Source organism: Alternaria burnsii (genome assembly GCF_013036055.1).
Source record: "Alternaria burnsii strain CBS107.38 chromosome Unknown 697, whole genome shotgun sequence".
NCBI classification, from domain to species: domain Eukaryota; kingdom Fungi; phylum Ascomycota; class Dothideomycetes; order Pleosporales; family Pleosporaceae; genus Alternaria; species Alternaria burnsii.
In genome coordinates this window covers 454,526-469,097 of record NW_024066120.1, presented here as the reverse complement: position 1 = coordinate 469,097, position 14,572 = coordinate 454,526, and the positions used below count along the sequence as shown (strand labels likewise).

The window sequence follows — 14,572 nt, the reverse complement described above, 5'->3', positions numbered from 1 at the left end:
ACGATTAGCGGCGCACCCCGCAACTCCCTCCCCATCTACTCCAGCTTCACGGGGATCTACAACCACCACCCAACTTCTGGAATTCCTTCCGCGCATCACGAGCGCTTGTAGAGCTGCTTCAGGCAAAGCGAAGATGCAATATCGTAACGCAAATTTGGAAGATCTATGTCTTCCATTCCGCCGGCTTCATGGCTGAGCGTGGATAGCTGTCGCCCTACTAACAACGTACTTATGAACCGCTCCAAGCTCACATTATAGGGCTCATTTCACCGTCACCCAAAGGCATTCGCAAACGTTCATCATGCGCGTAGCACCTTTCTCCCTCCTTCCTCTCGCTCTTGCGGCACCGGCGGCCATCTCCAGGCAAGCCGAGAAGCCCATATATTGGCTGCTGGCCGGCGACTCAACAACAGCAACCAACGGCGGATGGGGTGACGAGTTTCTTTCCAAAACTGTTGCGGCCGGCTCATCAGGGCACAACTACGGGCACAGCGGCGCGACAACGCGATCCTTCCGTGCCGGCGGCGATTGGGCCAGCGTCACCAAGGACATGGGCACATACAAGGAGGATTACAACGTCTACGTGACGATTCAGGTATGCCAGTACAAGAAGAGAAGGTGGAGAATACATAGTTAACACCACGATAGTTCGGCCACAATGACCAAAAGCCCACCTCTGGAGTCTCCCTAACAGACTACCGCAACAACCTCGCGACCTTTGCTTCCGAAGTCGAGCAAGCAGGCGCCACGCCCATCCTCGTAACTCCCCTAACGCGGCGCACGTTCAACACCACAACAAAACGCGTCATCGAGAATTTGTCCAACGAAACCGCCATCACATTAGATGTAGCCCAGTCCAACGACTTGCACGTCATCGATCTAAACAAGGCGTCGACCGCCTACGTGAACGCGATTGGTCAGAAAGGAGCGGATACCTACAACTGGGGTGAGAATGGCACAACCGGGACGGATCGGACGCATCTGAACCCATGGGGTGAGGTCGTGTTTGCGCGCATGGTCAGCGATTTATTGGTGGCCAAGTACGAGGATGAATTTGGGGCATACACAGTCGCGAATGAGACGTTGAGTGGGCTGATTAGAGACGGCAAGGTGGCATAGGTGGTCACTAGTTGATATATTCCTACGACAAGCAAAAAGCTCTCAATGGTTATGTGCCTAGCTCCACGTTACTGACATCTTGCCGTATCTCCATGTTTGCTCACCCGTTATCGTGTCTCGTAGTGAGATGGCTTCAAAATAGCCTCGCTCTTACTCAAAGCAGCCGTCGGCAGACCTATGAACCTCCATGTGGTCTATTCTTCTTTTCTTCCTCTTCCTTATCAACCAGTCAATGAGATTATCCGGAACTTCTCTAGCGTTCCTCTGCTAGACGTCGTACCCCCAGTAAGGATACTGTCCTTAAATCACCTGAAAAATCCAAACATCAATCACCACTCATCCATATCCCGACCCATCGTACCCGCCACTGGCCCACCTCCTCCCTTGCGCCTCACCCTGACTGTGTGCATTGCCAAATGTGCTAGTACTCGAGTTGGGCGTATCCCAGGGTGCCGGCTGGCTACCAGTGTTCGTGTACTGGCTGCTCTGGAACGAGGTTGTGGATGACGCTGCACTTTGATGAGGATAGGGTACATAAGAGTGCTGCACCGGATGTGGAGGTGGTGGGGGCGAGGTGTGGGGTGAATAATGCTGTTGCGGTGGCTGCGGTGGCCCTTGATACATCCATTGCTGTGGTTGAACGAACTGCTGCGATTGTCGCTGTGGCATCGGCGGTGGGTAGGATTGGTTCGGAGCTCCGGTATAGCTGTCTTGCGGAGCCACTGGAGGGGTTCCGTATTGAGGTGGTGGGGACGAAACCTGTTGGCTAGGCGTAGCATAGTCGTGCTGTGAGATTGATTGATCTAGGGGTGGCATGTAGGTTGATTGCCGCTGTTGATGGTAGCGGCTGAGCGCTTCCATGTTAGCGACTGACTTGCGGTTGACAGCTTTACTTTGTCTTTTGAGTCCGTGATCCGCGCTTGCCGTCCTATTAGGTTGAGGCATGCTAGGTATCGATCCGGCTGAGTCGTGTCTTTCTGATGCTAGAGACGAGGCCGAGTATTGTCGTTGTCGGTGCTCCATGGGTGATCGCATCCGCTCAGGCGTTGATGATGGCGACTGCGTTTTGCCTTGAGCAAACAACGGGGCAGGATAGCCAGCATAAGATGGAACTGGAGGTGAAGAGCTTGCGTTGGCAGTATGAGTTGGAGCCTCTACATTACCTGGCCTGAGGTGGAAAGGCAGACTCCAAGGCTCTTGAGGGTACTGACCGTAGCCAGACTCGGTCTTCATCGCATGGTCGTGCACGCTAGAAGAACGTTGATCCGCCATCGAGGGCAATGGTGGTACAGGAGGACGGCGGTTAATCCCAACGCTGAGACTCGCTGGAACCTCTCGGCGCTTCACGGTTCTGAAGCGCTTCACCGTTGGATTACGTTTGCAGCGGTCCTGTGCCTCTTTCAACAACTTTCGTATCTTCGCCTCTTCAGACAACTCTTCTTCCAGTTCCAGGTCGGTGACGCTGCCTTCGTCAGTCTTTCCCGACACAGAGACACCATCGGCCTCCCATTCGTCATCCTCGTCATCTTCTTCATCCTCCTCGTCGGAGTCTTCATCATCCTCTCCATCATCATCCTCCAAATCTGAGTTAAGTCCTTCCTCTTCTGGGGCATCAAGTGCTTCAGTCGCCAACCCTCTAGCCGGATGCCGGGTGTACACGTTAGCACCTGCCTTCAACAGAGCGTCAACGCAAGCCGATTGACGATAGGCACAGGCTTCGACGAGAGCTTCGTCCAGCAAGTGGTCTGGAGGCTTCATCGCAAGGAATTTCTCGAGAATGGCTTTGTTCCCTCTGATGGAAGCCGCGGCGATGGCACTCCGATACATCCCCCCTTGGACCCGAAAGTCTGCCCCAGCATCTAGAAGCTTGACAACCACATCCATGCGGTTGAAGTAGGAGGCAGCTATGAGAGCAGTATGGTATTTGCCCTCGTGGTGGTTGACCAGCTCGGGAGCCCGATCAATCAATTCGTCGATGATGGCCATATCGGCCTTCATTACTGCTGTTTGGAGAGCATCTCCATACTTGCCTCCTTTAGCGTGCACATCGGCTCCATGTTCTATGAGTAACAGCACGACATCCAAGTCATCCCCACGAACCGCAGCAGCTACAGTTGACCCAAGCAGGCCTCCTAGCGCTGACGCATTAGCACCATTGTCGAGTAAGCGCTGAACGACTGTTATATCGCCAGACTGAGCAGCGGCTAGGATAGGGAATCCATGTAGACCACCGCTGGCGTTCACATCAGCATGGTGCTTGATGAGCAGCTTGACGATTTTCTCAAATCCACCAGCAGCGGCAGCAGATAATGCATTGCCGAACTTTCCATTGGCTGGCCGGATATTGACAGCTGCACCATGCTGCAACAGCTCTTTGACAATTTCGAAAGATCCAGCAGCACAGGCAGCCTGTAGTGCTGTACCATACTCGCCAGATATGGGCTCGGTAATGGTGATATCGGCACCGGCCTTTAACAAAACGCGGACGCTTTCCATATCCTCCGCCCATGCAGCGGCTTGTAGTGGTGTTCCATATGGACCTCCAACAGCATTGACGTTCGCCCCAGCATCGAGTAGAACCTCACAACAGTCCTCATCACCTTCAGCACTGGGAATAGATTAGTATCTCTCATGTAGCAGGAGTACTTAGACATACGCTGCAGCATGAAGGGCCGTGCCGTACTTCTCACTCGAAATGTGTACGTCGGCCTCGTGGTCGATAAGAAATCTCAAACCATCCGCATCACAAGAATCTGCGCAATTAATCAAGGCTGTCGTGCCTCTGGCGCAGGCTGCGTTGATATCTGCAACGTTCTTCAAGACCAGCTCCAAATCTTCAGTAAGCAGAGTAGACGCCGCCAGTGAGATTACTGGCCAGTTATCTTCTCCTCCTCGTACGTTGACGTGAGCGCCATGTTCGAGCAAAATTCTAGTCGCATTGCTATCGCCTTGCTCGACAGCGGCAATGATGGCATACGAGAAGTGTCCGCCAAAACCATTTACGTCGGCTCCTTCTTTGATCAGAAGACGAATCGTCTCTTCATTGCCAGTGTGAACGGCGGCTTGCAATTCGTTGCCGTAGTAGCCGATGGGCTCAGTATTTAGCTGAGCCCCGTTATCAAGTAGAAGCTGAACGTTATCGGCATCGCCGTACCATGCAGCGGCCTGAAGGCATGTACCATAGTCTCCTCCGCGTTTGTTCACGTTTGCGCCCTTGGCGAGGAGGGCTTTCATGATGTCGGTTGTACCGTCGTATGCACTAGCGGCCAATGCAAACCCGTAGGTTGGTCCTTCCGTGTCCGGGTCGGCGCCGAAGTCTAAAAGCAGTTCCACAGTATCGACATGCTCGTTATCGGTGGCCTGGTATAGCGCTTCATCCAGTTGCGCTTGATCAATACCCTTTGGATAAAGTAGCTTGAGTACTTCCGTCCGACCATAGAACGCTGCCAAAGAGAAAGCTCTCTGGTACCGAATGGTACATGTTGACAGTTGGGATTCCTTGTCCAGAATGGCCTTGACAATAGGGGCGTAGCCTCGTTGCGCAGCGGCTTGCAGTGCCTGCTCAAGCACAAGAATTCGTTCTTCTTTCTCAAGCAGCACCTGGAAAACTTCCAAATGATTGTATGTAGCAGCAGCACTCAAAAAGCTTCCATATGTCTTCATTGGGCGGTTAGGGCTCCACGAATGCGACAACAAGTGCCGGACTACATCTGTATGCCCACGACGAGCGGCTGCACCAAGTGCAGATCCATAGAGATAATCCTCACTAGGATCTATATCGGCACCCTTTTCGATGAGGAGACGAACGGCTTCGGTATTGCCTGAAAATGCGGCAATGTTTAGCGCTCGTCGACCAGGTCCACCAATGACGTTGACGTCTGCGTTACGGTCCAGCAAAAGCTTCACGATGCGGTTTTCAAGATTGCCAGCTGCCGCATAGAGCGCTGTTCCTTGATCGGGAGTTGTTGCATTGATGTCAGCATCGCGGTCGAGTAATGTGCTGACGATATCGTAGTGGCCATTGGACGATGCAGCGTGGAGCGCAGTCGGGTTAGCACTGTTGCTCGAGAAGTCAACTTCGGCGCCTGCTCCAAGTAACGCATTAACGATCTCGTCGCAGCCACTCTCGCATGCGTAGTACAGGGGCTGGAATCCTAACGAGTCCTGTGCATGAACGTCGGAAGTCCCCTGATGATCTAAAATGTGGTCGACCAGGGCAGGAAATTCGAGGATCACAGCGACGTGGAGTGGTGACACGTCTTTCTGATCTGTCATGTCATGAACATCCTCTATGGTCTTCCACCATCTTTGGCGAGCATCTGAGCCTTGCCGCCAGAATGAATGGTCAAAGTCGATCTCCTCGAGGACGTCCGGTGGGGCTCTCTTCGCATGCTCCACCCAATACCGAACAGGATATCGTAGATCCACATCTAGCATACCTTCGTCTTCATCCTCTTCTACATCAGAAGATGCATCATTGTCTTCGGTGGTCTCTTCTTCTTCACTTTGTTCGCTTGCGTCGTCCTGTACTGATCTGCTGTCAGCATTGGCTGGATCTGGCACTTTTTCCTCTTCTACATCGACCTGTTCTACTGACTCCTCTTGCTCTTCATCATTCTCTGAGGTGTCTTGGTTTTCGATGGCTTGATGAATATACTCCAATGATCGTAAAGCGATGATACCGTGTTGCACATCGTCGAGGTCCAGAGACAGGTCATTCTTTGCATACTTTCGGAGATGCTCTTGTGCAGAGATGTCGATCCACTCTACTGTGCTGTTGTCTAGATCCCAGTCGTTGCCTCTCAACGTGAAGAAAGCACCACAGCGTCTTATGTAAGCTTTGAGTTCTTCCAGATCATCCCGATCTTCCGAAGGCAGGCCAGCCATGATAGCCAGCTCACGCATCGTCGGTGCCACGTACGCCAAAACCCTGCAACGCAAGATCTCTTTTGTGTATTCGTAACCCTCAGCTTGCGGGTCCAGAACGCGCTTTCGCACGTGCTCGAACATATCCGTCAAACCATATGGAAAAGACTCCAACAGTTTGCGAATTTCTGCGTGTTGAGTACGCCCAGAACTCCAAGCATTCTTGACTTCCTGTATAACCAGGCTGACATAGATCCAATTGTCTTCCGCGCGCGAGTAGATATGGCGCTTCACAAAGTATGCCAGAGACGACGGGAGCTCAAGTTCATCGACACTGACAGATATGTTTGCTTTAAGATCGTCGCTGATATGTGCAGAGTTCTCCGCACTGCTCAAGTTGATCTCTAGCGATCTCGGTCTCAAGCAATTTTCGATGTTTCGTCGGCCGCTACGATTCAGCAGCAGCCATTTGATGGTTTGGGTTTCTTCCGCATCCTTTGTAGCAGCCTCGGTGTCCAAGGTCTCCGTCATGTACTGCAGGAACTGCACCAAAGATTCTTCTGCAAGCTGTTCCACTCCATAGACTGTGATAAAAACATTGGTGCGAGATAGATCCTTGGCCATTTTGTGCAATGCCACCCATAATGCCGGCACCTTGAGTATCTCCTCGGCATCGAAGCTTTGCTTCCCAGCGTCTTTGCTGCTGCGAGAATCTGAGAGTAGATGCCGTGCAAGATCCTGGTCCAGATCGATCATCTGGCGAACAACCATCTGAAGCAAGCTTTTCAGTGATCTTCTCATCGTATCGCCTTGGTCGCAAAAGAAGGATATGATCATGACCTTCTTACCGGGCGATTGTCCGAGGTTTTCAAGGGCAGAAGTGGCAATCGCGCCTTGACCGGTACCAGCTTTTCCGTGAATCCACAGGATAGGATGTGCAGACGAGGTCTTCCAGGTCTGAAAGCTGTCGATCTCGAGCACGGAAGACGGTTTCGTGCCCTTCGCCCCTCTGTAAGTACCCTTTACAGCTGCGTCTACGTCGGCAAAGCCTTTGCTTAGAACATCCATCATGCTATGGTATGTGCGATCATCGACCTGAGCCTGTCGAAGCATGTTTTGACGGGTTTTAATGATGCTGTCTGCCTTGTTGGCTGTTTCACGGAGCTCATCAGAAACGGCAGTGAAATTCCCATCCTTTGGCCCGGGGAATTTATTGAGTTGGAAATGATCCGACATAAGAGACATGTGATCGAACGACTCGATTGTTGCGGAAGACTGGTCAACGATACGCTCCTTGCTCTTCAGCCATGAGATTCCCTTCACAAGGTAGTTGACCAGGTCGCTATCATTCTCCTCCCAGAAGCAGAATAGCCGAAACTGGGCTTCTCTTGCCATATAAGAGAATTCCGTGAGGAGACTGCGCAAGATTTCGGAATCCTTCTCGAGCACCTTGAGTAGGCTTGATGGCGTGCCCCAGCCGGCGACCTCAGCCATGGATGCTAGAACCATTGCCTTGGACTGGCTGGATGTGCCATGAAAAGGAGTACCGAGGAAGAAACATCCTGCAATCCAGGGATATACGTTGGGGAAGTCTTTCTGGCGTGATCTTGACATGAGTAAGGCCTTTTCAAGGATGATGCCGCCCAGACAGTGCGAGACAAAGATGATTGGCGTCTTAGCGTCTTCCTTTGGAGTGTTAGAAGGTATTCGTGGCTATAGCATGTTCACCTACTCTAGATCGGTCAAGTCCATGTAGTAGTTTCGTTGCAACATTGTCGATGCGCTCGTCAACAGATCCCTTTCCGAACCACTGCGACTGATATTGGAACACGCTGATCTTGGCATGCGGTATCTTCTTGGGCAGCATGTTCGCATCACGTAACCAATGCACTTTATTCTTCTTCCATGTATATTCTGGATCTGCTCCTAGTCCCGGAATAGCAATGATCCTCAAAGTTATTAGTTTCGGTCTTCCGTCCTCAGTTTGTGACCACTTACTCGAGTTTGGTCGAGACCTTTGATGTTGCCTGCTCATCGCTGGGATAGAGGACGTTCAGTCCGGGGTTGAACGACTGCGCTTGTTAATAGCTGGAAAATCACGGATGAGGATGACACTGACTTGCGCGTCGAACTTCGAATGTTGGACCTTCGTGGCCGAAGCCATCGTGAATTGTGGTGTTGCAGCAGAACTGCGCTGCAAACTAGAAGTTGGTGGCTATCGTACGTTTGAACCATCACCAAAGGAATACTTTCAGGGTCGGTCTGTAGAACGTTGCGCTCCCGCGCATGGCTTTGCCCCCCTGCATCCAGACTTCACTCGCACCTTTGGGGGCCGAATATATTGGGGGCCAAAATTACCAAAAACAGAAATATGGAGCGGATGTGTCAGCCAGGCGTACAACCCCCTGGCCACAACCGTATTGGTGGCAGATTATCGAGCGCTCGGGGCTGTTGGCGATGGGGCGGGACCGGGGCGGACGCTCGCGAATCCGCTTAGGCGACCAACTCATGTCTTCATCTTGCCATCGCAGTCCTTCTTCACGACTTAGATGTCATTTTCATGATGATTGACTCCTTCGAGGTCAGTAGCAATCTGAAAGGTCTCCGTCAACACACTGATTCCGTATAGCAGTCGATCAAGTACCCAGTGCCTTTCCGGACGGCGCCGCTAAGGACTGAAAGCTTGGATGGTGGGTCAAAGTCGAAAGTTCCGTTATTGCCAGCGACGTTCCGGAGGAACTACAAGATCGAGCGCATCGACAACAACATCGGTGCATTTCTGGATGTCGAGCTGAATGTTCGCCGTTTGAACGAGGTTCACGAATGGCTCTGGTTGGTGGGTCTGCCAACCGCGCCGCGGCCTCTTCATTATCAAGTGGTGAAGAAACGAGAGATTATTGTGACGGAACAGTTGGACCTGCATCTTGTTTGGTCGTCGGCGCCTTCGTCGTTGATTCTTCTCAAACCGCTGCCTCGCTTCCTCTTTTGCCCAGACTTTTGGACTGAGCAGATTTGCCCACGTCGGCACCTGTACGAGACTGCACTGGGATTTTTGCTGTCGTATGTCGCGCTCATCGAAAGAGAAGTCGACTACAACTTAGCCATCTACCATGGTCTCATTCCCAAGGAAATTACTTGGTCTGCGTGGCTGACGCTCGTTGACGAGGTCGTTCGCGCCTCTGTACAGGTGCACACGATCGACGCATCGACTACATCGTCTGTAGATTCGCTTGAAGCGCGTCCAGTCGTGAACCAACGCTTCAACTACGGGGAGTTGCGCCTCGGGCGGCTGAACTGGATATACCGCCTGACTATGGGCGAGTTTCGCGGTTACCTTAGCGGTTGCACGACGTACGGGGCTTTCATGCGTGACAACATCAACAGTCTCATTACGCTGTTCGCATACACTACCATTGTGCTCTCTGCGATGCAGGTCGGGCTTGCGACAGAGCCCCTTGCAAACGATTACTCCTTCGGCATGGCGTCATATGTCTTCTCCATATTCTCCATTTTAGCACCACTAGCATGCATTGTAGCGATACTGGGCGTCATAACCATGATGTTCGTCATCAATCTGGTGCGTACGCTGACGATTCGGGGGAAGAAGCGGCGTCAAGGTGTCAAAGTGTGAGGGTGCCGGTTCGGAGTGGACGGGCTGAACGCGAAACGCGCTGCAAACAATGACGCGCCCCGGGCCGACAACCTGGACTTCCCCACCAAACCTCACCACGCCTTCAGCACTCATCAACACCACCACCCTGGACTTTCTGTGGCAGTTAATTTACGGTTACTCGTCAGCCCACGGTGACACCCAGGCAAGCGCTTAGTATGTGCACGAATGATCGAACAAAGACCGCGGATGACGCACAAATATCGCGATGATACCCTTGAAAGTACCCAGGCCTCACGGATATCACCAATGTCTCCTACGACGTCTAGTTACGATGATACGGGGTATCCGTCAATGGTACATCGGAGACTATACCTTCACATCACTAACGACCATATCTGCTTTTCAGGTTACTCACCGAATTCGCGCGACCGGGATTTGCGAAGTCCGCCAAATCATATGTTGTTTTCCCTCGCTCATTCATACGGTTAGTCACGAAATCGCAATGTCTGCTATGATAATTGGTGCTCAGGCGTTTTTGCAGTTTGTTACCTTTGAGATGCATGGCGTAGCGACGTAAGCCTTTAGACCCTCAGAGCGGTGTTGTCTTAAACGTATTGGGTCAATGTGTTGGAGACATGTCTGAAAATAGCACGTACACAAAGGAGTTCATCTTTTCTAGGTTTTACCCCAAGTGCTAGAGCCTGCCTTATGGGTATACACTTTGAACCCTTCAAAAACCTTTTTATTCTAACTCTAAATACTTTGTAACTTAATTGAGCATGTATACCTTCAAGATGCAACCTTGTAGAAATGAACTTGTTCGTATTCCTGCTCGTAACCAACACAAGCCCACGTATACTCAGACTGCTAGGTGAGACTTGCAGCAACTGCGTTCATGAATGTCTGTAGGTTCAATTTCGATGCTCATTGCATCACCACGTTCATGCTTGTAGGCGTGAAGGAAACAATAGCTCGGAGTCGACCATCGGAGTAAGCCTCTACCGAGGCAAGCTTTTATGCCGGTGTTTAACCTGAACTGGCTACTAGCGCGGACACTAGACCCTATGGGCATCTATAAACTGATACGACTCTAGTCGTCTTGATTTGTCTTTCAGGCTCCAACTCTTCGACAGAATATTCGCAAAGTACGGCATGATGAGCGGAGAACCAATCGAGCTCGCCAATCTCGGAGCCGTGGAAGCGCCAACGGCTGCAGCGATATCTGATTCCACTGCACCGCTTCCTCAGTACCCTCGTGGTATCCGCTTGGTTCTGATCACAGTCGGCCTTATCCTTTCCATCTTCCTCGCGGCTTTAGACTCGACAATCATCGCTACAGCAATTCCGAGCATCACCACCCAATTCGGCAGTATCAGCAATATAGCCTGGTATGGCTCGTCATACTCTATCACTAACACTGCGTTCCAATCCGCGTGGGGCAAAGCTTACCAGTACTTTAACCTCAAGGCCACGTTCATGTGTGCGATTGCAGTGTTCGAGATTGGTAATGTAATATGCGCAACTGCACCATCGAGTGAGGTGTTGATCTTTGGAAGGATCGTGGCTGGCATGGGCGGTGGTGGGGTGATGACGGGCGCGTTCATCATCATCGCAATCACTGCTGGGCCGGAGTACAGATCAGCGTATATGGGTGTGCTGGGTGTGACGTTTGGATGTGCGAGTGTCGTAGGGCCGTTGATGGGTGGTGCTTTGACAGATGGCCCCGGATGGAGGTATTGCTTCTGGTAAGTCAACCTAGCATCATATGTTCAGACATACGGTTTGCCACCACGAGAGGCACTCGATCGAGTACTGTGTGCATATCGCAAGAGCCATAGGAACCTCCTTGTGTATAACATAGCGCTGACTCTACCCAGGATCAGTCTACCGATCGGTTTTGCTGCAGCGCTCACGATGTTTCTTTGCTTCAAGAACCCCGAAAAGCCCAAAGACGTACCTCTCCGCGAGAAAGTATTGAATCTGGATCTTAACGGCGCAGTGTTACTTTCCGGGTGTTTCTCGTGCTTCATTCTGGCCATGCACTGGATAGGCATCATGCCTTGGACGAGTGCTCGTGTTATTGGCAGTTTTTTGGGCTTCGCAAGTCTCTTCATCTGCTTTGCGGTCAACGAGTATGTTATGGGCAGCCGTGCTATGGTACAATTCCACTTGTTCAAGAACAAATTGGTTTCAGCCAATTTGTTCTATGCCATGTTCCTTGCAGGCGCCTTCTTCCCACTTATGTATACGCTACCCATTCAGTTTCAAGCTGTCGACAACAACACGGCTTCGCAAAGCGGTATCCGGCTCATCCCACTTGTCATGGGCGTCTCGGTCTTCACCATGATATCGAATGGACTGCTCACATTTTGGCGCCATTACAAGCCCTTCTTCTTACTCGGCGCACTCTTTGCTGTGGTTGGCAATACGAAGATACACTCCCTGGACGCCAGTACACCAATCAAAGACTGGGTTGGCTTCGAACTCTTGACAGCCATGGGAGTTGGCCTCGCTCTTCAAATCCCGATGATCGCGAACCAAGCCCTGGTTCCCGCTGAAGACCTGGGAGCAGCAACATCCATGTCGCTGTTTATGGAGAATTGTGGTACTGTTCTATTTGTCGCATCGGGTGAAGCAGCTTTCACGAACGGACTCCTTTCAAGTCTTGCCCGTAATTTGCCACAAGTCGATGCGAAAGTGGTATTAAATGCCGGCGCGACGCAGATACGCGCTCTTTTCTCAGGTCACGAGCTGGAGCAGGTGTTGGGTGGATATCTAGATGGTTGTAAGACAAGTCATATCGTTACTGTGGCTTGTGGAGCGATGGCTGCGGCGATCAGTTTGTCGAATGCAGGGCCGGCAGCCATCAAAGAGTTGAAGAAGAGTATCGAAAAGAGCCATGAGCGATGATTGTGCGAATGGATTGATGGATGAGGCTTCAACATCTGGGATGTTGTTTCAACATAGAAACCAGGGCTCAACGCCTTGCATTTGGGGTGAGCTCAACGCTCGCGTCTAAACTCGACACATGTGCGCTGCTATTACAGGTCACTCCAGTAGCCTATTGGCATTAGTCTATGCTGCTCAAAGCGCACCACCATGAGCTTGGATGACTCGACACCGACAATTGCACCGTGCTTATATTCTGCTACGCATCGATCGCTCAGGGTGCCTGGGAGACTTGTAGTCCCTTAAGCCCTCTTCGACAACGGGTGCTTTCGATGAGTGTAGATATGACGCGTCGATGACACGTTGTTCCAATGCCTGGTGACTTCGTTCGCGATTCGTGAGGCTCAGTTCGTGCCGGACGAGAGGTGCGCGTGGATGGAGGCGCGTGACGTAGCATAAAATATGCTAACCGAATTTGGTCGTAGCTCCTATCACGAGCCAGGGCGGGCCGTGCGCAAGGCGGCGACTCAGCCATCCACGCGCTTATCATAACAGTCCCATCTCTCGCCTCCTCTACAATGTCCACACATCATGCCATCAAACAACTCGACTCTTAATCATCGGAGCAGGCCCTCCAACACTCTATTCGCCTTTGGCATCCTCGCGCAGGTCGCGTTGCTTGTCGGTATCTTCTGGACTTATACGAGCTATGGCAACTCCCGTGAGCCGACCACGTTAGCGGAAGCAACAGTTAAGACAACAACGAGACCAAACGGCTTCACTTTGCGCCACCTTATAGATCATGGCGCTGGCCAATCTGGACCACGAGCACGCAGATTCGACGTGACACCAGAGCGATTTGCCGTAGCTGGTCTTGATACTCACATCGGACCCTTCGCTATCAAGACAGCACCGGTGAAGATAGAACGACCTGCATTGCGTGGCTACGATGCACAGATCCCCATATCGTCCATGTGGATCGCCGAAGATGTACCGGGTCCGGATGTTACGGACAAGAACACGGTAATCAGTTTCGCGAACATGTCCGAGGATGCATACAAGGTCGGTCGTGATGACGCTGGATGGATGGACGTTGACGGACGTTACAATTCATCAGTTCCTTTTGGCTGGGATGATAGTGGCATACGAGGTCACGTGTTTAGCGATGATACCAATTCCACCATCATTCTGGCGGTGAAGGGAACGACTGTAGCCATGTTTGAAGGCGATGGAACCTCAGTTCACGACAAAGAAAACGACAACCTGTACGGCTCTTGCTGTTGCGGCCAAGGCGGGACATATCTTTGGCGCAAAGTGTGCGACTGTCAAACTGGCACCTACAGCTGTGACGAGCAATGTGTCAAGGACGAGTTACGAAAGCCGAATAGATACTATGCTGCGACTGTCGAGCTGTATCAGGAGGTCCTCAAACTCTACCCGGATGCGAACATTATGACGACAGGACACAGTTTGGGGGGTGTCCTGGCTTCTTTGATTGGCTTGCAGCACGGTATTCCTGCGGTGACATTCGAGGCCTACCCGCAAGCCTTAGCAGCTAAGCGCTTGGGTTTGCCAGCTGCCGGCGATGTCGCTCCCCTTAGGAAGAATACAGGCGGCTTTCATTTCGGGCATACCGCTGACCCTGTATATATGGGCACCTGCAACGGCGCGACGAGCTTTTGCTCAATCGGCGGATATGCTTTCGAAACACTCTGCCATACCGGGAAAAGATGTGCATATGATGTGGTGAAGGATTGGGGGTGGAGACAGAACACGCAAACCCATAGTCTCAGGTACGCCATTGACAACGTGTACATGAAATACGACGAGGCAGCAATATGTCAAGAAGAAGACGTTGGGTGCGTCGATTGTTATCTGTGGAAGTTCGAGAACGGTACCCACACCACAGCGACGACAAGCTCCACGACTGCAACAAGCACTACATCCTCAAGGACGCGGACTGAGACGTGTAAGACACCTGGGTGGTGGGGATGCCGTGATGAGACCACTACGATGGTATCGACCACTTCATCCAGCCCATCAAGTACTGCAACCAGTACTAGTACAAGTACCTGTCAAACTGTG

At 51.7% G+C, this 14,572-nt stretch overlaps 4 protein-coding genes across 4 annotated transcripts; 3 read left to right on the top strand and 1 right to left on the bottom strand.

The window, feature by feature from the left end:
• Positions 1-301: 301 nt before the first annotated feature.
• Positions 302-1,119, top strand: GT037_008976 (uncharacterized protein; the record flags this gene model as incomplete). Its single annotated transcript, XM_038934023.1, has 2 exons — positions 302-595; positions 649-1,119. 2 exons carry the CDS (start codon positions 302-304, stop codon positions 1,117-1,119), a joined length of 765 nt encoding a protein of 254 aa, XP_038783368.1.
• A 336-nt stretch (positions 1,120-1,455) lies between these two features.
• On the bottom strand, positions 1,456-8,149 carry GT037_008975 (uncharacterized protein; the record flags this gene model as incomplete). The annotated part of the gene is made up of 5 exons (XM_038934022.1): positions 1,456-3,727; positions 3,776-7,671; positions 7,718-7,934; positions 7,984-8,057; positions 8,105-8,149. The coding sequence occupies 5 exons, from the start codon at positions 8,147-8,149 to the stop codon at positions 1,456-1,458; spliced, it is 6,504 nt and encodes a 2,167-aa protein (XP_038783367.1).
• Positions 8,150-8,548: 399 nt separating this feature from the next.
• Positions 8,549-12,508, top strand: GT037_008974 (mfs gliotoxin efflux transporter glia; the record flags this gene model as incomplete). The annotated part of the gene is made up of 6 exons (XM_038934021.1): positions 8,549-8,566; positions 8,618-9,562; positions 10,470-10,503; positions 10,552-10,588; positions 10,693-11,343; positions 11,476-12,508. The coding sequence occupies 6 exons, from the start codon at positions 8,549-8,551 to the stop codon at positions 12,506-12,508; spliced, it is 2,718 nt and encodes a 905-aa protein (XP_038783366.1).
• Positions 12,509-13,078: 570 nt separating this feature from the next.
• GT037_008973 (autophagy related lipase atg15) lies at positions 13,079-14,451 on the top strand (the record flags this gene model as incomplete). The annotated part of the gene is made up of 2 exons (XM_038934020.1): positions 13,079-14,346; positions 14,397-14,451. The coding sequence occupies 2 exons, from the start codon at positions 13,079-13,081 to the stop codon at positions 14,449-14,451; spliced, it is 1,323 nt and encodes a 440-aa protein (XP_038783365.1).
• Between the last annotated feature and the right edge of the window lie 121 nt (positions 14,452-14,572).